Source organism: Rhinopithecus bieti, unplaced genomic scaffold (assembly GCF_001698545.2).
Source record: "Rhinopithecus bieti isolate Rb0 unplaced genomic scaffold, ASM169854v2 scaffold_4916, whole genome shotgun sequence".
NCBI lineage: Eukaryota > Metazoa > Chordata > Mammalia > Primates > Cercopithecidae > Rhinopithecus > Rhinopithecus bieti.
In genome coordinates this window covers 152,018-177,218 of record NW_016804605.1, presented here as the reverse complement: position 1 = coordinate 177,218, position 25,201 = coordinate 152,018, and the positions used below count along the sequence as shown (strand labels likewise).

Genomic DNA, 25,201 nt, shown 5'->3' with positions numbered 1-25,201 from the left:
TGGAAACAGTGGTACAACAGTACCCTCAGGGACAAGGACAAGGCCAGGGGAGCATTCATACTCTTAATGCCACTGAACTGTACACTTGAAAATGGTTAACACCATAAATTTTTTGTGAAGTATACGTTGTCGCAATTTTTTTTTTTTCCTTTGAGACAGTGCTTTTTGCTCTTCTTGCCCAGGCTGGAGTGCAGTGGCACAATCTTGACTCACTGCAACCTCCACTTCCTGGCTTCAAGCGATTCTCCTGCTTCAGCCTCCCGAGTAGCTGGGATTACAGGCACGCGCCACCACACCTGGCAAATTTTGTATTTTTAGTAGAGACGGGGTTTCTCCATGTTAGCCAGGCTGGTCTCAGACTCCCGACCTCAGGTGATCCACCTGCCTCGACCTCCCAAAGTCCTGGGATTACAGGCATGAGCCACCGCGCCCGGCCTGCAATTTTTTTTTTCAAAGCCAAACCCTCTGTGAATCCATCCCTGATACTCTCAAGCAGGTAAGAGAACAAGTTTCATCACAGGATCACCAGCAATTTATAGCAAAATTTTCAATTAAAAATTATTAAAATTAATTTTATATTTAAAATCAACAGGTGAACCGTGGCACCAGGATGTTGTTTTAATTTAACTCTTTTTTTTTTTTTTTTTTTTTTTGGCTAATATCAAATATTTTTTCAAGTTTCCTGATTGGCTCTATTTCCTCTTTTGAAATGCTGGTCTCTGTTGCTTCATCTTGAAATATATAGATATTTCATCTATATGAAGTATAAATATTTACATCTATATCTTTAGAGATACTCCGACTATATTTCACCTATATATATATTTCATCTGTCTATCAAGATGAAACAACAGGGAAGGCAGGAGCCAGGCCCAGGTGGAAGGAAGAGCGGGAGGAACTGGCCCCTGCAGCAGGGAGCGCTGCCAGCCAGCCTCCAGGCTAGAGGTTAGGGGACCACTTTAGACCTGGGAGGAACACTGGCCAAAGCAAGAAAACTGGGACCACAGGTGGGGTGCAGGATGGGATGGGAACCAAGCTGGAGGAGTGGGGGCTAACATTTATCCAGAGTGGCCATTTATCAGGCTTACCTGATAAATGGGGAAGGATTGTCATCCTCATGTCACAGGTGATGAAAGTGTGGCAGGTCATACTTTATTAGGGTTGGAGAAGCAGGATTAGAACCAGCACATGCAGCCCATAGTCTTTGCACAGGAGTTCACTGCGGAGCAGAGAGGGCGCAGAGAAATTCCAGGTAGGAAGCCTCATAAATAATGGTCAAAAAAGAGAGGAGGGAGATGGCAGGCTCCATTCAGAGGAAGAGCACTGAGGACCTGCGGACAGGATGCGACAGCGACAGGAGGGTGGCTGCCGCAGCTAGAACGGCCAGTCCTGACGCAGCTCAAGCAGACAGGGCGGAGGAGCGCCCCTGGAGGAAGGGCCCGGCCCTCAGCAACCTGGGGTTCCAGGCCTACCTACTTGGGTACGCCCAGTTCTGTGACCTGGGCAAGTTCTGTTCCTCCTCTGAGTCTCAGTTTTCTCCTCTGAGCCTCAGTTTCCTCCCTGCTTAGCAGAGTAAAAACACGCCTTTTGCCTTGCACCGAAGTTTGCGCGCCTCGTATTTGACAATGCGCTTGTTTTTCTGGCACACCTGGTTGTGCAATGTCAGCGTCTAGAAGCAGCTGAGCAGCGAAAGCGGAAACACCCACTGGGCACTCCTCGGGCCCACCCACCTGCGGGAGGCGCCCTGAGACCGAGAGGCCGCCGGGCCCGGGGCTTCTGCCGGCTGCCCTTCGCCTCCCGCACGGCGCTCGCTCGGGGGACGCCCCCATCCACTGCCCTCCGCAGCCTCAGGGACAAGGGCAAGGCCAGGGAAGCAGAGGGGGCAGCCATGGCGGAGCCGGAGGCTGTGGCCGATGACCTAGACGCCCTCATCGACGACCTGGACTACCTGCCGGGCCACTTTCACCTGGAGATGCAGTTGAACTTCGAGCCGCGCTCGCCGGCCCCGCAGCGCGCCCGGGACATGAAACTGCAGCGGGAGGGTCTGCGGCAGGAGCTCGAGCTGGCGGCCGCCCCGCAGCGCCCCGCCGTGCGTCACCTCCTGGGCGCTTTCGCATTCTACCTGGAGGAGCTGGACGAGGCCCGCGAGTGCTTCCTCGAGGTGACCCGTGAGCACCCGGGCAACCTCAACGCCTGGGCCAATCTGGCACACGTGTACGGGCGTCTGGGCCAGGAGGAAGAGGAGGAGGCGTGCGCCGCGCGGCTGGCCGGCCTCATGGGCCTGGCGGAGGAGCCCGAGGCCGCCGGGGACCCCCAGCTCCGCGCTGCTCGCTGCCTGGCCGAGCAGGGTTACGCGCACGGCTTCGACGTGGGCTGCGCCAGCCCGGAGGAGCGTGCGCGGGGACTGGCGGCAGGCATCGCGCTCTACGACAAGGCGCTGGGCTACGGGCAGCAGGTGGGTGACCCCTGTCTCCCTACCTCCCGCTGGGAGAACTGTGACCATGGTCCCTTCTGCCTGCAGAGATGCCCCGGTATCCCTGACTCTCCCTCAACCCAGGTCCTTTGGTCTCCCAAATACCTTTCCAATGTGCATCTCCCGCCTGCCCCAGCCACGCCTGTAGCTCTCTCCTGGTCTAGGGAGTGGAACCGCTTCCTAGTGGGACTGCCTGCCCAAGCCTCTCTTTTGGAAACCGCACAAGCCCAACCTGCGCAATTCATCCTTCTTACCTTGCTCCTCCCAGCAAGTGCCTGTTCCTGCTCCTGTGCACACCCACCTAAGTAAAAGGCAGAATCAGGCATCCTGCCAGAAACTTGGGCACATTCCCACCTCTTCTGTCCCCCTCACCTCCATCCCCATCCATTCGGTCCCCAAATCTTGTCCCTTCAACCTCCTGTTATCTGTGAGTTCTCTCCACACTTCTCCAGCCTTCCTTTGCCAGCCCAGTACCTTCCTGCCTGCACCAGTGTAGCAGCTGTCACCCATCCTTGGGGTCCTGCCCTCCAGCTTGACCCTTCTGCCTCATCTTCCCGTCTGCTGCCAGTGTGGTGGTGCTCCATCTTGCTGGCCATGTCCCCACTGCCTGGCAGATAAATCCTAGGCTCTTTGATGGGTATTTGACATCCTCCATGATCTATCTCTCTGTTCTTCCTCTGCCACGTTCCCCCTTCCAAACCACTGTGTCTCACTTTGCCACACTCTGCTTCCCCTTGTTCCTCCATGGGCCAGATCTCCTTACAGCTCACCTTGTCCTTTTCTCAGCCTCTTCCTGGGGTGCCCTTTGGCTCCACCTTTGCCTGGAAGGTTCTCTTTAGTCTTGGGTTGGTCTCAGACATCCCCTCCTCTAGGAAGCCTCCACTAACTCCTCAGGCTGGGCTCCCGTAGCACGGCTCACACTGTCTGTTTCCCAGCCTCCAGCTCAACCGTGAGGTCTCTGAGAGTGGAGACAATATCTGTCTGGTTTACCACTGTAAACCCAATACACACTGGCACAGCACCTGGCACACAGTGGCACTCAATAAATGTATCTAATAAATGAATGGATGTATGTGCAGCATAGGGCCTAGCACTCAATAGGCAAATACTAGGTATATTATCTACTGCTGCATAACAAATACCCCCAAAATTTAGCAACTTAAAATATTAAGTATATATTATGGCCCAGTTTTTGTGAGTCAGGAATCCAGGCATGGCTTCACTCAGTGCCTCTGGCTGTGGTCTCATCTGAAGGCTTGCCTGACTAGGGGGATCTACTTCCAAGCTCACTCACATGCTGTTGGCAGGATTCAGTTCCTCACTGGCTCCTGCCAATGGCTTCCCTCTTTTCCTTGCCACATGGACATTTCACCACTTTTGCTATTTTCTGCTCATTAGAAGCAAGTTACAGGTTCAGCCCACACTCAAAGGGGAGGATTACACAAAGACATGAATACCTGGAAGTGGGGATCACTGGGGCTATCTCGGAGGCAGCCTGTACTGAATGACAGACAAATGATGTGGTAGAGCATTATTCTCTCTTACAGAAGAGGAAACCACAGTTCAGAGGGGTTCCATGAAGGCACAGCACAGACAGGGTTGAGCTGATAACAATGATGTTTTATAATGTTTTAGATTTGTGATATGTAAATAACAAGCCTTCACATATGGGTAGCACAGCTCCCTTCACAAAGGCTCTGCACACTCCCCTCAGCGCCTTTTCCATGAATGTTCATGGCTTCTATAAGAGAAGATGTGGGCCGGGCGCGGTGGCTCACACCTGTAATCCCAGCACTTTGGGAGGCCGAGGCGGGTGGATCACGAGGTCAGGAGATCGAGACCATCCTGGCTAACACGGTGAAACCCCGGTCTCTACTAAAAATGCAAAAAAATTAGCCGGGCGTGGTGGCGGGCACCTGTAGTCCCAGCTGCTTGGGAGGCTAAGGCAGGAGAATGGGGTGAACCCAGGAGGCGGAGCTTGCAGTGAGCTGAGATGGTGCCACCACACTCCAGCCTGGGCGACAGAGCAAGACTCCATCTCAAAAAAGAAAAAAATTAAAAATAAAATTAAAAAGAAAAAACAAAAGAGAGAAGATGTGAGAGTGAAGACCTCAGAAAGTACAGGTTGGAGGGCATGGACCTGACTTAAGTACAGCATGCAGGGTAGGGGTTAAGAGAGTTGACTCTGAGTCAGATGGTCTGGGTCCAAATTCCAGCTCCTCCATGTTCACTCACTTCAAATCAGTGCTTAGCACCACCAAGCTCCTTTTCCTTCATCTGTAAGATGGAGATAGTAATGTTACATATGTCATAGGCTTTGTCATCTGTAAAATAGGGACATCCTTCACTTGGTTGATGTCATAATTAGCAGTTAATATTTGTAAAGCACCTAGAAAGAGCCTGCACAGGGATGAGCAGGGTCACAGATGACCCCTCCCTCTCCCCGGCTGGGAGAGCTTCCTCTGCTCTTAAGCTGAGTGTAGACATGACCACTGATTGCATGAGGTCAACAAGAACCCAGGTCTCTTGTTTCAATCCTGAGCCTGTGGCCCTGAATGCCAGGCTACCCTCAGTGGAAGGCACAGCCAACATTGATGTGTTGAGTGTGGTCATGGCAGCAGGTCATGGCAGCAGAGAAGGGCCTGAAGAGCCCTGGGCTAGGAGCCATGAGGCCTAGGTTCTTGTCTCAGCTGCAACACTACCCACAGTGGGGCCTTCTCCTCCCCGGGCTTTGGTTTCTTCATCTGTAAAATGGGTGCAGGAAGCAGGGGCTACTTGGTCTCTGAGGCACTTTCCTGCTCTTAGGAGGCCATTCACTGGGGGAAGTCTTCCTGGAGGAGGTGAGCAGGAAAGCAGTGATTCGGGGGTAGCTATCAAACAGAGCCTGGCTCTTCCCTCTCTGGGAACACGGCCACAGTGGGGATTCCCCAGTGAGTGAACATCCAGATGAGAGAGTGCTAAGCAGGATGCCCAGCGCTCCAGGGAGGGAGCCTATTGCTTCACGGGGGTGTGGCTGCCAGCTCTGTGCTGTGTCCTGGGGCGTGGCCCAGCAGCTGCCCCACAGTTCTGCATAGAGCAGCTGTGGTCAGCCCCTTACACAAACCTCCAGAGAGAGTTTGGGATTTGGAGACTCCATTTATCATCTGAGGATTAGATGACATGCTTCTGAAGCACCTGGCACAGAGTAGGTGCTCAAGAAATAGTTGCAGGCAGGATGACAATAATGATGGTTGCATCATTTTTAGAGTCCAGAGGTTTGGTTCTGAGCACCTAGTTCTGTTATTATTTTGCTGCGTGGCTGTGGACAAGTCCCTTGTCATCTCTTGTCACTTGCCTGAGTTTCTGCTTCATAAACATTGATCAGCTCCAGTTTTATTGGTATTATGCAACAAACGATGGGAGTAAAAATGCCCATAAACTGGAAAATTCTGGGCATGTCTGAGAGGCATTTATTGAGCATTTTAACATTTATTGAACACCTACTATGTGCCAGACACTGTTTTTAAGAAGTCCCTGCCTTTAAGAAGCCCTTGAACAAAAGGAGAAGCAAACATTTGCTTCTTCATTATGCTTACCTGAGCCCCTCTTCTGGGAGTGGGAGCCAAAGGGACAAATCAGAGACATATCTACTGTTGGCTGAGAACACAGGCATTCATCACAGGCCTGTGTCATTGGCAATCATCTCTAAGTGCTGTACACCCAGAGGTCACACTTTCTGAACCCAAAACAGAGCCCCAGGGGCTGACAATGAAAGTACACTCTGGGGATATGGGGACCGAAGGTTGGTATCAACAGGGACCTGGAAAGTCTGGGCCCTGTGGATAGAGTGGGAGTGACTGACTCAGCGAGGGAGCACTCCCCTTCAGCAGGAGTTCCCAGGCAGGAATGAGTGGGGACACACCCAGCAGGGGCATGGTGCGTGCACAGGCCCCGTGGTGGGGCCTGCAAAGCACGGGGGCTTGAGTGCTGGCTGAACTGGGGCAAAGAATGAGGCTTGCCCAGGGTCACAGAGCTAGTAAATGGCAGTTAAATCTATGCCACCCTGGTTGCCTGCAAAGCCTTTGCTCTTTCTGGAGAGTTCAGATGAGTGGGGTATAATGCAGATGGCTAGCAGGATGGTGAGGGGAGACCCTCACAGGTGTAATCCTGGAAATCTAAGGCAGAGGAGTGTGGAGAGAGAGGAGGTGGGTGGGTTGCCATGTGTCCAGAGACTGGGAAGGATGAGGTAGAAGGTGAAGTCAGAGTCAGACCAGAAGAGGAGGAGGAGGAGGGACCCCTGCAGTGAGAGATTTTCCATCTTTGTGGGACTGGGACTCTCCCAGGTGGGGAAGAGCCTCTGGAGCTCAAAGGACAAAGAGCTGCTGAAGAACTGTGAACAGCTGCTCATCTGCTAACCTAAACTACAAAATAATAATGACAGATTATAAAAGAAAACGTTATAAAAGTTAATCATCCAGCCCGTAATCCAAAAATAATCAGTGTTTGTATAGGAGGGGCTTTGTTTCTGTGACTTCCTTTCTTTGCTCTTCATTCCCTATCCGTCCTTCCTTCCTTCCTTCCTTCCTTCCTTCCTTCCTTCCTTCCTTCCTTCCTTCCTTCCCTCCCTCCCTCCCTCCCTCTCTCTCTCTCTCTCTCTTTCTTTCTTTCTTTCTTTCTTTCTTTCTTTCTTTCTTTCTTTCTTTCTTTCTTGAGTCTGGAGTGCAATGGCATGATCTCAGCTCACTGCAACGTCCACCTCCCAGATTCAAGCAATTCTCCCGCCTCAGCCTCCCAAGTAGCTGGGATTGCAGGCACCTGTCATCATGCCCAGCTAATTTTTGTATTTTTGTAGAGACTGGTTTTCACCATGTTGGCCAGGCTGGTCTTGAACTCCTGATCTCAGGTGATCCGCCTGCCTCCACCTCCCAAAGTGCTGGGATTATAAGCGTGAGCCACTGCACCCAGCCACATTTCTCTTTCTTAAATTACAAAAAAATATGAGAAAACAGATGGCTTTGATCACTCCCCTCCTCCTCCCATCACCCCTGTAAATATACACACATGTGTATACACACGCCATCTCTCACACACATATACATTCACAGATGGACCGTCAGTGGCAAATCTCTAGATTGAGTAGCTATTAAGAGCACAAGCTTTGGAGTTAGACCAGGTGAGAATTCTGCCTCCATCACTAGCTGGCTACAGGCAATTCTTTATTCCTCTGAGCCTCAGTTTCCTTCTCCATAAAATGGCGTTCTAACATGAACCTCACGTGGTTGCTGTGAGGATTGAGAGAACATGAAGAGCCCCAGGCAGGGGCACGTGAGGTCCTGCCTGGGGCTTCTCCCTGCCTGCTCTGGCCCACAACACTTCGCCCCTGCTCTTCAACAGAGCCTTCCAACCTCTGGTTTACCCCCATGTGGTTTCTGTCTTGCCCCTAGAGTGTGGGCACTCTGTCTTGGGCTTTTCTCTCTCTTCCCCTTCCACCCTCCTCAATGTCTGACGTAGAGCTGAACACCCAAGGGGAGTTTGCAGCCATTGTTTAATTTAGTCAAATAACTGGATTTTGTCTTTAAAATCCCTATTTTTTAAAATAAGGAAACTTGAACTTACTGTCTAAGAGAAAAAAAAAATCCCTGTCCCAAGCCAACTCAGTTATGTTATTTTCTTCTCCTTTTCCCAAAACACTGGTGCCTTAACACACACATGCAGTCACACACACCAGGGCAGGCCCTGAGTGATGACAGGAACCACACCCGCAATGGTGTCTGTGCACTGGGCACTGAGCTCAGGGTCTTACCTGCCTTCGCGCATTTTAGTTTTATTCAAACCTCACAGACACACTGCCAGGTGCTGTGATTCCCCCTCACACCCCGGGCATAACAGGCTCAGGGAGGGCAAGGGACTTGCCCAGGTTGACCCAGTGCACGCGAGGCTGTCCACACTTCACCAGCCAGCTGAGGCGGCTGGGGAGGGAGGTGGCCAGCCTCACAAACAAAGGTGTGGGCATTCCAATCCATCACTGCGTCCAGCGGGGTGGGGACCTGGCAGGAAGGCCCAAGAAAGTGTCAAAGGTCAGCAAGCCTAGGATCCCTGGCACGCATGCATGTTCACACACGCGCACCCACGCGCACACACACACACACACATACACACACACACGACTCCAAGATTCTGAGTGGTTTGATTTCGTTCAGCTACAAGAGGAGGTAGATGAAGCTGGATGATATCCCAGGCACTGTGCACACAAGTGCTTTTCATCGATTATCTCATTTGATCCTCACAGAAATGCTGGCAAATCCACATTGTTATTAACCCCATTCTATAGACAGCAAACTAAGGCTCAGAGAGGTGTTGTGACTTGCCCAGGGGCACATGTGGCTGGCAGGAAGTAAACTCAGGACTATGGGACATCAAAGCCCAGGAGGATGGACAGCTTTCCTAAGGGTCTGGCTTCAGCCTTCTGTGGCCTTGGGGCGCTCACCTTTGCAAGTCAGTGCCCTCTAAGTTTGCTACTGGTTTCTCTCCCCACTTGGCTGGGAAGTTTGAGAACTGGGTGTCCTCCTCCTCACAGATACAGAAGCCCAGAGCCAAAGCTGCTTTAAGCATCATCCGGCCCAACCACCTCTTTTACAAGAGAAAAGATGATGTAGTTAGAGTGCAGCACCGTACAGACCCACGGGAGGAGCTGAGAAAATTCAGGCATCACTGTTGTTACTGCAGAGGGTAAGAGACTCCTGCAGACCCACTCAGGTACTACCAGTGCTAGAGCTGGATTTGGACACTGGACCAGACAGGGAAAGGCCGTCTCACTAGGGGTAATGAAACAGAGAAGTGGCTCAACACAGTCCAGCAAGTCTGGGATCCAGCACAGAGCAAAACTGACAGGGCTTGTGTTTGCATGACAGACCTAGGACCAGAAAGGAGCTTTGACCAACAGGGAGCTGCTCAAAGCTTAAAATCCACAGGGAACTGTCCAGGGAGCCCAAGACAGGGCCGAATATTTGCTTCCATGGCATAATACTCAAATCCCAAATTCCCTCCACCTGTGCACATATCACCCCAGCCAACATGCCTGTTGATGCAGGCAGGCCACGTGGGGTCACCCCTGTTTGCAGATGTAGAAGCTGAGCCACGCCAGTGGGCTCTCCAGGACCCTTAGAGGAGTGAGAGGCAGGGGTGGGACCCCAATCTCATCCTGTTTCCTCCCCACACCTGACAAGGCAGGAGCACAAGAGCATCACCACCTGCAGCTGGGTGTGGGGAACAGCAACCCTCTTCCCTGCCTGTCTTGTACATGGCCCACAGGCGGCAGGCTGGGGCCAGGTGGGGCGGGGCTCGGTGTGCAGGAGCAGAAAGGCTATTCTGTGTCATCACAGAGGACATTCCAGTTGTGCAGGAAGGACATATCCACAGGCCTGCCACCTTGTGACTTTTATTTCTGCAGTGTCAGCCTTCACGGAGTCAGCAGGATGAGCTGGAAACAACAGGGGCGTTGGAGGAAGGCAGATCTGAACTTGAATCCTGGCACTTCTGCCCTGGGCTATGGGGCTGGGCTGGTGGCTTTTTCTGTAGTCTCTGTTTCCTGATCTGTAAAAGGAGGAAGATGCATTATACCTTCTAAGGCTGCTGTGAGAACCCAGTGCCATGATGCACTGAGGAGCCCAGTGACACTAGAGAAATGTCCATTCTCTTTACTGTTTGTCATTCCTCCTCCCCAGAGAGAAAATTAGTCAGCTTTCAGGAACTGACTCTGAATCCAGAGAACAGCCCGTCATCAGGGGCAAAGTTCAAAATACAAGGCAAATATTTTCCTTAAGAGCCGGCAAGGTCTCTGTATAGCATATTCAAATGCATATATATTGTACGTCGTTGGTGTAGTGAAAGATCTTCTATTAGAATAACTTAAAATAGCCAAGTTCCCCAACATTTCCTTCTTTGGGGGCTGTCTTTTGAAGTAAATGGGATGCTGAGGTCCAACCTTGTACCCGACCCGAGTTAAGACATGCCTGCTCTGGTAATGGCTTATCCTAATCCTACCATTTCCTGCAGTTTCTGCCAGGTCACTAACCTTTGTTGCTTACTCACCCAGCCCACAGAGCTTCGATCTTCAGGCTTCTCTGAGGATGACAATTTCTGACCTTTTACTCACTAAAAAAGAGAGAAATTTTCTAGCCCATTTTTGTTCCACCTTAGGGTAGTTCAGTGAGAGCCTCGTGCAGTGGTTCTCAAACTTCAGCATGCAGTAGGGGGCCTGTTAAAACACAGGTTGCTGGGCTCCCACCCCCAGAGTTTTAGATTCAGTGGGTCAAGAATTTGCATTTCTATCAAATTCCCAGGTGATGCTGCTGATGTTGCTGGACCGAGGGCCACACTTTGAGAACCACTTGTCTAAGGTATTTGGAGGCAAAAACTCTGGAGCTAAGTCGCAGAGTTCTCAGCCCTACTACCTGCTAGCTGTGTCACTCTGGGTGCATGCCTTAACCACTCTCTTCCACAGTTGCCTCATTTGTAAACTTGGGAGAATAACAATCCCTACCCCATAGGTAACCCTTGAGAAAGCCTAATGGGGCAACACATGTAAATGAAGTGCCTGGTGCATAGTAAGTGTTCAAAAGTTGCTATTATTAGTATAGCAAAAGAGCATCATCTCCAGGTTTCAGTCAAGGCTGTCACACTGGACATGTGACTCTGAACATAGCATCTTGCCTCAGTCTTCCCAGCTGTATGAAGAGGGTAATGATACTCCCTTTACATTCCCTGAGGCTGTTCTGAGGAGCACATGGAATCTCTGTGAAAGCCCTTTGTAAATGGTAAACACTGTACAAACAGTAGCTCCTTGCAGCTGGATCTTGTGGGAAGAGCATTGAAGTCAGAGAGACCTGGCCTGAAGTACCAGGTTAAATAGGCAGGTCTCTGCCTCGGTTTCCCCATCCCTAATATAAGGAAAGTAATAGCGAGGGCCTCAGAAGAGCTAGGAAGTGTGCTGAGAACACCTCACCTGAGATCTGTCTCTCTCACCTTCAGCTTGTACCAGGGTCTACAAATTTCATTTTAGGGTCAGCATGGGCCTCGCCTAGTTCCCTCCCACGAATCTGCCACAGAACAGCAGCCTAATGTAAGCTCCTCCAGCACAAAGCCTGGACTCACACGCTGGCCAGCCTCTCTCATAGACCACGGAATCCCCAGCCCATGGGGTTGTGATAAGGATCAAATGAAAGAAAGGGGGGGTATCCTGACTGGAGGCCACCTACCCCAGGTAGGTTCACCGTAAATACTCCTCTTCTGGCTGAAGTCCTGTGAGCCTCCTCCCAGGCTGCCTCCAAACATCTTGCCTCTGGGAGTCGTAAACTCTGTAACTGAATTCCTTGCAGCCATAAGAGGTTTCACAGCAACTTTATTCTCCAGGATAGAGGTGGAATGCCCCCTCCCTTCTGCAAGAGGGGAGGGGGCAGTCACAAGCCTGCTTAATTTAATTTAACGCACTATGGCTTGCCAAGTTGCCCCTGGTAACAGCTTCAGCGGCTGCTTCAGTTACTGCTTAAGTTACAGCCAGAAGGATTTTTAAAGAGATAGTCCAAGGCCGAATGCAGTGGCTCAAGCCTGTAATCCCAGCAGTTTGGGAAGCCGAGGCGGGCAGATCACCTGAGGTTGGGAGTTCAAGACTGGCCTTACCAACATGGAGAAACCCCATCTCTACTAAAAATACAAAATTAGCTGGGCATGGTGGCACATGCCTGTAATCCCAGCTACTTGGGAGGCTGAGGCAGGAGAACTGCTTAAACCTGGAGGTAGAGGTTGTGGTGAGCCAAGATTGCGCCATTGGCCTCTAGCCTGGGCAACAAGAGCGAAACTCCATCTAAAAAAAAAAAGAGAGAGACAGACAGCCTATTTTAGAGCCAGAATTGCAGCACAGAGTGAACATCCAACACCAGCTTCACCACAGGGATAGAGGAGTAAAGCCCAGGCACAGTGAGGCTTCTGACTAGATCTGTGTATTGCATTAACTCTGTTCCATATCCACTGACCCCATCTGCAACCCCACAAGCCCTCCTGCAAATGCGGCTCTTAAGAGGGATCTGATGAGGGACTACCTTAGGGATTTGTCACACAGATGTCACCCAACTAGCTACTTTTTTAAAAATCAATTTTAGTCATCAAGTTGAAGGGGAGGAGAGTTGACCCTTAGGAGTTGCCCCTGCAATTCAGGCATACTGCCACCAGGTGGTGGTATTGCTTGCTTAGTGAAAACCATAACCAGTCTCTTGAATTAATCAGTAATACTCAACAGCGCGCAGAGTGGTGGTGAAACCACTGGATTGTAAGCTCTGATGCTAACTAGTGTGGAACCTTAGGTAAGCCACCTCGCCTCTCTTCTCGGTGTCCTCGGATATCTAGTAAGGAGATTGATCAGGATAACTGAGTGCTGTGGACAAGGCTTAGGAATAGGATCATGGGGGCATGAGTCTAAGCCCCCACTCTATCATGTACTAAGTGGGGTTTGGACACATAATTTAATTTCTTGCCATTTGAATACCAAACAAGAGAGTGGCTGGGAAAGCCCTGAGGACAACACATTAGTCTCCAACACTGGGGACCTGTGGAGGCAAGAAAGGTGCCTGGGACCCAACAGGGGACTGGAGATCCTGAGGTCCTGGGAGCATAGTGGGGAGAGGACAGCAGGGTGCCCCAGGATGGGTCCAAATTCCAGGGCCAAAGACCACGCTGCCTCATCAGGCACTGAAACACGCCACAGCAGACAAAGCAACCTCCTAGAGAACCCTAACCCCACTCAGCTCTCAGCTCTACCCAGACCAGGAGGAAGGGAACAGACATCTATTCTGGGCCAGGCACTGCCCTCACAACTCCTGAGAAGTCCATATGATTATCCTCCTTTGCAGATAAAGACATAACCTGCCAGGGGTAACTCATCCCCTAAGGTCCCCCATCTCATATGACCAGGCCTGCCAGGCACACGAGCCTCAGCTCTTCGTATTCCCACCCCCGAAGTCTACTACACCTGTTCTTGCTGAATGCTAGGCTCCCTCGCCAGGAGCAAGGAAGGGAGAGTGGGTTCTCTTTCTCCCCACCATGACTCAGTTAGCCAACCACAAAGCAGGTGAGGGACCAGAGGTCATGGGATCACTCACATAGAAGCAGCCGGGGGCCGGGCACGGTGGTTCACGCCTGTAATCCCAACACTTTGGGAGGCCAAGGCAGGCAGATCACTTGAGGTCAGGAATTCGAGACCAGCCTGGCCAACATAGCGAAACCCCATCTCTACTAAAAATACAAAAACTAGTCGGGTGTGGTGGCAGACACCTGTAATCCCAGCTACTCGGGAGGCTGAGGCAGAATAGCTTGAACCCAGGAGGCGGATGTTGCAGTGAGCCGAGATCACGTCACTGCACTCCAGCCTGGGTGACAGAGCAAGACTCCATCTCAAAAGAAGGAGAAGGAGCCGGAGCCGGGAAGCCTGAGGCACCACGTGCCCCTGATCCTTTGCATGGTCAGGTTTTGACACATCATGCCAGTTTGGCCCACGCTAGGTGCTCCATAAATCCCAGTCTCCTCCTTCCTTCCCAGGTCCAGTGTAAGTAAAGCAGATAAGGGTATCCAGAGTCTTGTCCCTGCCTTTTTGCTTTATTCCCACCTAAGTAACAGGATTACCTTTCAAGGTGATGCAAATGTAAAAGCACACATCAATCAGGTTTTGGCATTCCTGAGCTCTAGCCTCTTTTTTTTTTTTTTTTTTTTGAGGCAAGGTCTCACTTTGTTGCCCAGGCTGGAATGCTATCATAGCTCACTGCAGCCTTAAACTACTGGGCTCAAGCAATCCTCCCATCTCAGGCTTTAGAGCAGCTGTGACTATAAATGTGCACCACTGTGCCTGGCTATTTTGATTTTGATTTTTGAGGAGACAGGGTCTCACTATGTTGCCCAGGCTGGTCTTGAACTGCTGCTGGGCTCCAGAGATCCTCCTGCCTCAGCTTCCCAAAGTGCTGCGATTATAGGCACGAGCTACTGTGCCCAACCCCCCAGCTCTCTCTCCTTCTATAGCTCCCCACTAACCTGCAGATGAGCTCCAAGTCCTGACCCTGGCACTCAGAAGCCCCTCCTGATTATGCCCCTGCCGGCTCTTCTCTTCACCCCTTACTATCAGAGTTCCAGTCCTTGGGCTGCAGGCAGACCCCAGCGCACCTTGCTCGCTCTTCTCTGTGCTTTTGCACTTGATGTCCCATCCTCCTAGATTGCCTTTTCTCACCGTATCCACCTGAGTGAGTCCTACTTGTCCTTGAGGACCCTGCCCTGGTACCTCTTCCTCTGGAAAACCATGGGGAAGTCCCTGGATTGTATAGGATACCTCCCCGGACTCCCATAGCCCTCGTGTTCCTTCTACTCTAATTGTGTCTTTGGGTCTGGTTTTCCTGCAGGACCCAGAGTCCCTAAATGTGGGACCTGCCTTCTCTCTCCTGTCTTGATTGCCCAGCCGAGAGTCACACAGAGAAGCTACTCAGGGAATACTGACTGAGAAATGCAATTAGTGGGACCCCTTCTGGGTGGTCTGACTGGGACCTGGGTTCCAGACCCTGTCCTGAAGGGCAGTCATACCAGTTAGTGGGATCTGACTCGTAAGGACCCCTCCCTTTCTTCCTCCAAATTCATCCAAGGTGTCCCGGGAGCAGCCACAGCCTAACCTGCTAGCATTGGCTCCCCCAGGTCCCCATTCACATACTCTGTGCTGCACACCCATCAGCTCCCCATCCTTAACATCTCCAGGCCTCTGTTCATGGGAGCTCTCCATCTGGAACCCACCCTCTGAAGTGCCAATGTGACCCAAGACCCTCCTTAAGCCCTCATCCCCCGACTGGGAGTGGCCCGCCCATCCCCCACACTCCCTCTGTACCACTCTCATGGCCTCGATCAGACCTGGCTTCATACCACAGCTATTGGCAACCCGGTGTGGGGAAGCAAGCATGGGCTTTGGAAGCTGACAAACGGGGACCGGATCCCAGCTCTGGCACTCAAAAGCTGTGTGACCTCAGGCAAATCACTTTATCTCTCTGAGCTTCAATATGCTCCTCTATAAAATGGGGATAACAGCTACTTGATAGGTTTGTTGTGAGATGGAGAAGATGGGTGTCAGGATCCTGGCACATTCAGGCACTGAGCTGCATCCTATTACTGAAGCCTGGGTCTGCTTCCCCTGCCAGGTTGTGAGTGCGTTCGGGTCAGGGTGCAGGTCCCATTCAGTGCCACGTTCCCAGAGCACCCAACGCAGGGCCTTATGCCATAGGTGCTGACAAATGCATTCACCCCAGCTGCTGGGGATGGGGGTAGAGAGATGATGGGCCCCCCTCCCCCACAGCTGAGGAGGCCACAGTGGGGGTGGGGAGTGCAGAGTGAAGCCTCCAGATCAGGGACGGGAGATGAATGTGGAGGGAGGGGCTGGAGCCTGAGGGAGAGCTGCTGATATGCACTGGGGGTTTTATTGGTTTTCATTAAAATTCCTTCCTGAAGTCGGAGCAGCTACTCCCATAAATAACAGCATAAATATTTTATCTGGTGCCCAAGTCGCACAGCAAGGTTGGCAGGAATAATAATGGCAAAACAGTTCAGGGGGGTCTTGGGCTTCAGCTGAGCTGGGCTCACTTAACATGCCCAAAGGGGCTTTCTCAGGAAGGTGAAGACTGCAGGGATGGCACCAAAGGGGGAGGCAGGTGGGCGTGGAGGAGAGGGTGGGCAGTGGGGTGTGCGCCCTGGGGTTGGGGAGCCTGTGGAGGGTGCGGGAGGAAATGCTCGCCATACCTGCTCTAGGATAAGCACCTCACTGGGGGCCCTCACAAAGCCTCTGTAGTCAGAGAAGTGAAGTGACTTGCCCAAGGCCACCCAGCCAGTCACGGGCAGAGCCAGGACTGTAATCAAGGGTGTTTAAGGTCAAAGCCCTTCTCACTGTGCCTGCTGCTTCTTGGGGTTCAGCAAGTGTGGGAGTTTATGAACAACGGCGAGAGTACCTCAGTAATGGCAGCATGGGCTGTTCTCTCTTTTCCTAGATCCCGATGGAGGAGAAAAGGGGCTGGTATTTCACCATGGCAACACTCTACATCAGGTCAGGCAAGAAGGTGGCAGGGGTACGGGATGGTGGAGGGAGAGGTGTGGCCTGGTACCCAGCCAACAGGGTAAGGGCAAAGGTGGCTTGGGTCCATCCTGCTGGAAAGGGCTTCCCAAACCCCACCACCACCACCATGGGCCTGGGCAGGGCTGGCAGCACACAGGACAGCTGGGAGGGGGTGCCACCCAACCACATCTCCTTCTCGGCCACAGGCTAGATGGTATCTTCCTGGAGCTGGGCAGTGAGGAGCAGAAGAGGCTGCCCGCCTTCAACCGCACGTTGGCTCTGCTCCGGCAAGTGCTCAAGTCCGAGGACCTCCGCCACCAAGGTAGGGGCCCAGGGATGGGTGGGACAGCAGCCTCTGTCCCCCGCCACCAGCCCACTGGCATTGCACCCACCTCTGGCACTACCTCCACCTCTTGGCTCCTATTTCTTCCTCCTTTGCTCTGTCCCCTACACTCATCTGTGCACCTCAAGGAGCCCACATACCTTGCCCAAGTGAACGTGCCAACACAAGTCACTGTGACTGCAGGCTTCCCCGTCTGCAGCTAGTGACCTGGAGGGTGAGAGGTAGTTTCCCCTGTTTCCACTTATTTATTGTCAGAAGATTGAAGCCTCCGTTGAAGAGGAGTCGAGTCATTTTTTTGCAGGGCTAGAGAGTAAGAACAGGGACTAGAACCACCAGAGCTGGTGAGAGCTGAAGTCAGAAGAGACCTACGTACCTGAAATGAGTTCCCCCCCAATGACACACTGAACACAGAACAAGCACTAAAACGGGTTCACTAACCCCTCACACGGCCCTTCTCTCCACCTTTGCTTCTCTCTGTCCCTGGCAAGTTGCCCTCAGTGATCTCACGCTACTGTCCGTTGCTTTGTCTTCATGGACAACACCTAGGATGGAGATGGCCCTTTCCCTCTTTCCACCCTGCTGCTTCCTAGAGACCCTCTCCCACCCTTCACCCCCAGCCCTGGCCTGGTGCTACCTCGGGATGCTGCTGGAGCGGAAGGACACCTTCTCCACCACCCCCATGGGCGTCCATGACTGCGGGTACTCGGGGACCGACCCTCTGGACTGCTTCGGCAAGGTACATGCCCCCAGCCACACCCACCCTCTAAACTGAGAAGGAGCCTGGCACCCCAGCCTCTCCACCCAGAACCCGGGCTTCTCTGGGTATCAATCCCCACTGCGTGGCCCACCCAGGAAGTACATTTACTCCAGACCTTGCTCTCCATCCTCTCTTCATTCACAACAAAAGAGACCCTCCCCATACTGAATCTGGCCCCATCCCGTTTCTCCAGCCTTGAAACAGACCCTTAGACTTTTTCCCTTGAGGCCTCCATTCACAGTACTCCCTCTGCCAGGAGTTCTCTACCTCCCCACCCCCAGTGGCATAGTAGAATGACGAGTTTAGCTGGGGTCTCCCTGCCAGACCTGCCCATAGGCTGTGTGACCCTAAGGCAAGTCACTTACAATAGGAAGCAGTCATGACAATAGTGGGGGTAAGTGCTATCACCCAGGTAAAAACCCTGTACTTTGTCAGGTTGGGGACGAGGGTTGCCCCTGGCCCTTCCTCTCACCTGCCCCGGGAAGATGGGGGAGCATACACTGGGAAGGACGGGTCTGACTGGGGTCTAGAAGGCTTTATTGGATGTGACAGGTGATGTGGTCATGGGCTGGGCTCTCAGGAGTTGGGTGCCAATGGGTTGTGTCCCAAGGTGTTGGGTTCTATGATATGACAACTTACTGGCAGGTGGATAAGGGTGGATATGGGTAAAGGGCACCATGTTGATATGGATGTATCCAGAGATGGGGTTCCTGTGGTTTAGCACTGTTTAGCCAGCTCTGGCTAACGACCAAGCAAGTGGTTTGCTTTTGCACTCCTCCCTTACCTAGGCCATCGAGATCGCCAAGAACCAGCCCCCCATCCTAAATCGCCTGGCCAAAATCTTCTACTTCCTAGGAAAGCAGGATATGGCCACTGGAACCTGTAACATGGCCCTGGATGTCCTACAAGATCCAGAGCTCAACTGGCAGGCATACTGCACAAGGGCTAAGGTGGGTCAACTTCCTGCACCACCTCACCCTGCCACTGGGAATCAGAGAACAAGGGCCATGGGCCAAGACCCTGTTGCCAGGGCCCAAGGGTCAGGGAGTCCTCATGGTGGAAGGGAGCTTAGGAGCCATCAAAAAACACAGTTGGGTTCTATACAGCCTTTTGTTTGTTTTGAGACAGGGTCTCACTCTGTCACCCAATTGGAGTATGGTGGTGCCACCATGGCTCACTGCAGCCTAGACCTCCTAAGCTCAAGCAATCCTCCCACCTCAGCCTCCCAAGTAGCTGGGACTACAGGTGCACACCACTGCACCCAGCTAATTTTTGTTTTGTTTCGTAGAGATGAGGCCTCATATGTTGCCCAGGCTGGTCTCAAACTCCTGGGCTCAAGCAGTCCTCCCTCCTTGACCTCCCAAAGTGCTGGGATTCCAGGTGTGAGCCACTACACCCAGCCCTATAAGGTTTTTGAGTGAAAGAATGTAGAAGCCTCCACTCACTGCAGGAATCCCTTCTACAATGCCTTGTCAGTGAGCCCCCAGCCTCTTCTGGGTTGGCACAGGTGGAATCCGACTGACCAGAGTTGAAATCTGACTTCTTCACCTTGTGGAACTTGTGGCAAGCCACTTACCCCGCCAAACCTCAGTTCCCAAATCTGTAAGATATAAATAAGAACACTCCTTAAAATGTTGTCAACAGACGCAGTGAGGTAGCATCCAAAGCACAGTGCCTTGGACGTAGGAGGTGCTTTTCTGAAAGCCAGTAGAGGTCATTTAATATAGTGGATCAGAGCTCTGGCTCTGAACACAGACAGTCTTGGTTCAAATCCCACAACACCACGTGCTGTAGGACCTTTGGCAAAATACTCTTGCCCAGATTCTGAGCCTCAGTTTCTGTATCTGTAGACTTTCTTTATTAGTTTCTTTATCTGTAGATGATAATACGTCTCATAGAGTTGTTATGAGAATTACATTAGATTTTGTATGTAAAACTCAGCATCAAGCACACAGTAAGATTTCATAAGAGACTGACTGCTACTAATTTAATATTAGGCATATTTTTGAATTATCTCACTGTCTCTTGAGGCAGTCCACTGCATAATCATTTAGCTCTGCAAGTTACACACTTAGGTGAGCGCTCTCTCCCGCTAGCTTCCCGCACTGGTCCCAGACCCGCCCCCTAGAGCCCACACAAACCCCGTGTGCTTGAGGAAGCAGACTCGGAGCTCCAAGTTTACTTCACTGCAAGCCGAAGAGTCCCCCGTCCCCTCATCTTCTCCACTACCATCCACATGACCTAGTGGCAAATCCTCTCCCAGTCTTGGTCTCAGTGGCTTAATTACTTTGCCAGCAGGTACGAGGCAGGAGTGAAATTCCTTCACTGTCATGGATGTGGTTATTATTATAGATAATAATATTAACCATAATAGTAAATAATAAAATATTTCTATAAAATTCTGCATTTCATCAAGCACTTTCATATTCGTGATCTGATTTAATGCTCATAAGAATCCTGTGAGAGAGGCCAGACATGTGCCATCCTACATATGAGGCCACATAGAACCAGGGAGGCAGGGAACTTCCCCAAAGAACTGCATTCAATAATCAGAAACTCCAATTTTACTCTCCTCCCTCCATCACCATCTGGTGTCTTATGATCCTGGCCTCTCTGTGGTGCCGAAGATCACTCAGATGACCAGAGGAGCACAGGATGGTGGAGAAGAGATGGTGAGAAGGAGGGAACTCACATTATCTGTGTAAAAGCCTCAGTCCATGCTGCGGCCCACAAGCATGGCCCTGGCCCCATGAGCTCTCTACCCCACCTCCCTCTGCTCATGCCTCTCTCAGTCTTCCAACCCTACTGGCCGGGGCCTCTGCCTGGAATGCTCTTCTCCCAGATATCTGATTGGCTTCCTCCCTCACTTCCTACAGGTCTTCTAGTGGCCATCTAATTGAAAATATCAAAGCCATGCCAACATTTAATTTTTTATATATATTTATATTATTTATATATGTATATAAATAAATTAATTTATTTATTTTAAAAATTCTTTTAGAGATAGGATCTCACTCTGTCACCCAGGCTGGAGTGGAGTGGCATGATCACGGCTCACTACAGCCTTGAACTCCTGGGATCAAGTGATCCTCCCACCTCAGCCTCCCAAGTAGCTGGGACCACAGATGTGCACCACCACACCCGCCCAGCTAATTTTTAAAAAATTATTTGTTGTAGACACAGGGTTCTGCCTATGTTGCCCAAGGTGGTTTCAAATTCCTGGGCTCAAGCAATCCTCCAGCCACAGCCTCCCAAAGTGCTGGGATTATAGGTGTGAGCCACCACACCTCGCCACCACCAACGTTCTATGTTTTCCTTTCCTGGTTTAGTTTCCTTAGCATTAATCACTCCCCTACACACTATTTACATCTTTATCATGTTTATTTTCTCTCCCCCCCAAAACATATAAGCTACTTGAGGGCAGGGATTTTTGTGGTTTTGTTGTCTACTGCATTCTCAATGCCTGGAACAGTGTCTGGCACAGAGGAGGCTCTTAATGAATATTTGCTGAACGAATGAATGAACTGAGCACCTTCCATATGCTATCTCCTGACTAGAATATGTTCTTTCAGACATCATGGTAATTCCCCCAGGAAGATATTCATGTACTAATTTTTCAGATATAGAAATGAGATTCAGGTTCATAGAGTTGTAGAATTCCCTCCAGATGACATGGCTAATAGCTAGGGGTTGAGGGAAGGACTGAAATTCAAACCCTAGTCCAACTGACCCGAAAGCCAGAGATTCATCTCCCCCTGCCTCCATGATGCTGTCTTATAACCAAAGCCCTTCTGATGACTATAAAGCATTAATACCTTCAACAACAATAGCCCCCTTTCCCTCGCTTCCTCCTACCCAACCCAAACCCACCCCTCCTAAACCTCCAAACTTTGTAAATGCTCTAAGTGTGAGGAAAATGGAGGAATTAAGGAAAGCAAGGGTCTGAGATCATTTGTAATGTGATGCTTGTCAGTTGGGGCTACCTGCCATTCTTCCCACACTGCTTGTTGACATAGACTCTCCCCAAATTGGTGCTGCCATCCTACCTAAAATAATCCTCCCCAATCATCTCTATCCTATTGTCATGTTTATTTTGTCATAGCACTTACTGCTTGAAATAGTACTGTTTACAATTGACCGCCTCCCCTACTGGAATGTTAAGTTCCGCCAGAGCAGGGACCTCATCTATCTTTTTACCACGGTACCTCCTGTACCCAACATAGGAACTGGCACATGGTGGGCTCTCAATACATATCTGTTGAATGAGTAAGGGACTCTTACTTCATCCCACTCACTCATTGCACAGACAGGGAAACTAAGGACCAGAAAGAGGGTGTGGCTAGCCCAAGTTGGTCCAACACTAGGACCTAGGACTCCTGGGTCCCAGCCTCAGGGTCTTTCTACTGCAACACAGAACCTCCCTGGCTGCTGTTAAAAAAAGAGACTGGGTTCATTTAGAACAGAGAGGAGGGCAGAGGCCCTTGCCTGGATCATCTTTCCTAAGCTGGCTCTCTGTTGGCAGATCCACATCAGAGCCTATCTGCACGACCTGGAGCGGGCCAAGATGGGTCTCGGGGGCATGCCTGACAGGAACCACCTGGCCTGTGCCAAGGCTGACCTAGAGGAAGTGGTCAGGGTGTGCCCAGGCTTCAAGGCGTACCTGGACATCGGCCAGGTAAGGCAGTCTCTTGGCTTAGCCAATAGCTGAGCAAGAATCTGTTTACTCCTTGCCAGGCTAGGCCAAGATGCAGAGGAAAAAGTTTCACTCCCTCATAACAGTACCTATCTCCTCCAGCCATGGTGAGGATTGAATGTGTGTACAGCATTTAGAACAAGGCCTGGCTCTTCCTAAGCACTCAGGAAGTGTGGGCATTATTCTTTATCTAGAAGATATCTATTCTCTGTGTTCAGGGAGTGTTTACCAAGAAGTGACAATATCATAATTTTAGATACAAGAAAACCGAGATCCAGAGATTGACTCACTCAAGGTTACATGGCTAGGTGTGAAGGGGCTGGAACTGGAATTGGGGTACTCTTTTCCTAGAGGAGCAGTAATAAAACGTGTGATTAATAATGGTCGATGGAGAGAGGGTGGGAATGAGTGAAGGAATGGAATTTATTTTTAAGCAAGCGTGGGGCGGGAATGAGCATGGAGCCGCACCTGCAGTGAAGGGCGCGTCCCCCACCCCAGGTCTACTACTACATGGGTGTGGACGCAGTGCAGGAGCTGCTGGCGGTGGATGAGGCGGCGCTGAACCAGGCGCTGGTGTTCCTGGCCAAGGCGGGCGAGTCGGAGCTGGGTGCCACGCTGCCCGAGCTGCAGCTGCTGCGCGGCAAGTGCCTGCGCATCAAGGGCGAGGACGCCAACGCGGCGGCCTGCTTCAAGCGCGCGGTGGAGCTGGACGACGCGGGCTCCAGCCACACCGAGGGCTTCGGCTGCCTGCTCGAGGCGCTGCTGGCGCAGTGGAGCCAGGCACAGCTGAGCGATGGCGAGCTGGGCCGCGAGGTGGACGCCTGGCTACGCCGCGCCCAGGACAAGTACCCTGCGGCGCGCCTGTGCCAGGAGCTGCAGCGCGTGTGGCGCGGGCACACGGACGAGGTGCTGGGTCTGGCCCGGGCCCTGGTGGCCCAGGGACGGCTGGCGCTGGTGCGGCTGCTCTTCGAGACTATGGAGCGCGAGGGCGAGGGCGCCAGTGCGCTGCGGGACCGTCGGGCGGTCTCCTTCTAGGATGCGGGTGCCCAGGCCGGAGGCTGCTGGGGACCCCGCCCAGGCCCCGCCCAGCTGGTGGGACCAGGTCTGGGCTGACCCCCTGCCTTAGGCTGGCCTGGGAGCGGAGCCAGTTCGATTCTCTGTCAGGAATTGTGAATGGGAATGTTGCGACACCCTGGCGGTTTGAAATGCCCACCCAGACTGGAGGGCCTGAGAGCAGAAGAGTCTGGGAGCAGAGGTGAGAAAACACTGGGAAGCTGCCAATCGAGGGACAGAATTTTCTAGACATACAGGTAAATAAGATGGTTGTGAGGCTCCTGAGAGAAACGGAAGACAGTTACCTCAGTGTGGCAGTTTTCTAGTCCAGGGGCCCAGTCCCTCAGGCCTGAGTGCCTGTCTTTGGACTCCCATGGGCTTCACTCTATCCTTATGTGAAAGTCCCCTTTACTTTAGTTGACTGGAGTGGGGTCTCAGCTCCTGCAGCCAGAAAAGCCCTGGCTAAAGCAGAGGGCAAGACTGCACCGCTAGTGAGTTACGGAACAGCACCCTACTAAGCCTGGTGCTCCGGGCTCATTCCTACCTCTCTGCCACTTTTCCAGCAGGCCTCCTCCTTGGTCAGTTTGGCCTGAAAGGCCTCCCAGACGCTCTGAATAGAGTCCATCAACAGAACATTCACTTGACTTCCCTGCTCTTGGGGGAACTAGGGGCCACACCTTTAGGAGGTGCAACCTGTCCCCAATCTTTTTGTTGTTGTTGTTGTTGAGACAGAGTTTCGCTCTTGTTGCCCAGGCTGGAGTGCAATGGCACGATCTCTGCTCACTGCAACCTCCGCCTCCCGGGTTCAAGTGATTCTTCTGCCTCAGCCTCCCAAGTAACTGGGATGACAGGCGTGCACCACCACGCCTGGCTAATTTTGTATTTTTAGTAGAGACGGGGTTTCACCATGTTGGTCAGGCTAGTCTCGAACTCCTGACCTCAAGGGATCCACCTGCCTCAGCCTCCTAAAGTGGTGGGATTACAGTGTGAGCCACCATGCCTGGCCCTGCCCCCAGTCTTGACTATTCTACTAATTCTAAAGAAAATCTTGGAATTTTACACTCTTAGAATCATAGTCATAGAATTTTTTTTTTTTTTTTTTTTCTTTTTTTGAGACAGAGTCTCACTCTGTCGTCGCCCAGGCTGGAGTGCAGTGGCCAGATCTCAGCTCACTGAAACCTCAGCCTCCTAAGTTCAAGCGATTCTCATACCTCGGCCCCCCGAGTAGCTGAAATGCCAGGCTCTACTCACTGCTTTGCTCATATCCTCACTCATTACCAGGGACAGGCCAGCACCCCTGCATTGCATCTCACATATCCACTGATGGGTAGAGAACAGACTGAAATTCAGTGTCTTAGAGATCGCACAGTGCAACCCCCTCATTGTGCAGATGGGAAAACTGAGAGCCATAGAAGGGAAATGGCTTGCCCAAAGCCATACTTACTGTTTTCCCCACACTTACTTTCACACTTTTTACCACAAACTTACTTTCACCATTCTTCAGGTTTGGAAAAATACTAATAAACTAATCAACTCTAAAGTATTCAGTGTTTATATGTTAAAGGTTTGTGTGTCACTTGTTACATGGGTCACTCTGATATCCACTGGGACAGTGTTTCAACACTAATGGTGGCATTCCAGGTACCTGTGAAATCTGGCAGTGAGGCCACCCTAAGGCTCCTGAATTCTACCTCATGTCTCACCATGGCTCACCACTTTGAATGGTGACATTCTCTCTCACCCTCTTTCTCCTCTCACCACCATTGCAGCAGAGGCCAGAA

The 25,201-nt window shown here is 51.6% G+C and overlaps 1 protein-coding gene across 3 annotated transcripts; it reads left to right on the top strand.

Annotated features, from left to right (window-relative positions):
* The first annotated feature begins 1,288 nt into the window (after window positions 1-1,288).
* TTC22 (tetratricopeptide repeat domain 22) lies at window positions 1,289-24,195 on the top strand. 3 transcript variants are annotated; one of them, XM_017869390.1, is made up of 8 exons: window positions 1,289-2,455; window positions 16,510-16,565; window positions 16,781-16,896; window positions 17,535-17,653; window positions 18,463-18,624; window positions 20,302-20,346; window positions 22,197-22,349; window positions 22,866-24,195. In XM_017869390.1, the coding sequence occupies exons 1-8, from the start codon at window positions 1,889-1,891 to the stop codon at window positions 23,400-23,402; spliced, it is 1,755 nt and encodes a 584-aa protein (XP_017724879.1). In that variant the 5' UTR covers window positions 1,289-1,888; the 3' UTR covers window positions 23,403-24,195. The 3 variants fall into 3 exon arrangements, with proteins under 3 accessions (XP_017724879.1, XP_017724881.1, XP_017724880.1); XM_017869391.1 differs by lacking the exon at window positions 20,302-20,346 and having other exon boundaries at window positions 1,790-2,455; window positions 22,866-23,566; XM_017869392.1 differs by lacking the exons at window positions 18,463-18,624; window positions 20,302-20,346.
* Window positions 24,196-25,201: the final 1,006 nt, after the last annotated feature.

Coding starts and splice junctions, on each gene's coding strand:
- TTC22 (XM_017869390.1), top strand. CDS start 1,889: ATGGCGGAGCCGGAGGCTGTGGCCGATGACCTAGACGCCCTCATCGAC. Junction 2,456..16,509: donor CGCTGGGCTACGGGCAGCAG/GTGGGTGACCCC, acceptor CTCTTTTCCTAG/ATCCCGATGGAGGAGAAAAG. Junction 20,347..22,196: donor AGGATGGTGGAGAAGAGATG/GTGAGAAGGAGG, acceptor CTCTGTTGGCAG/ATCCACATCAGAGCCTATCT.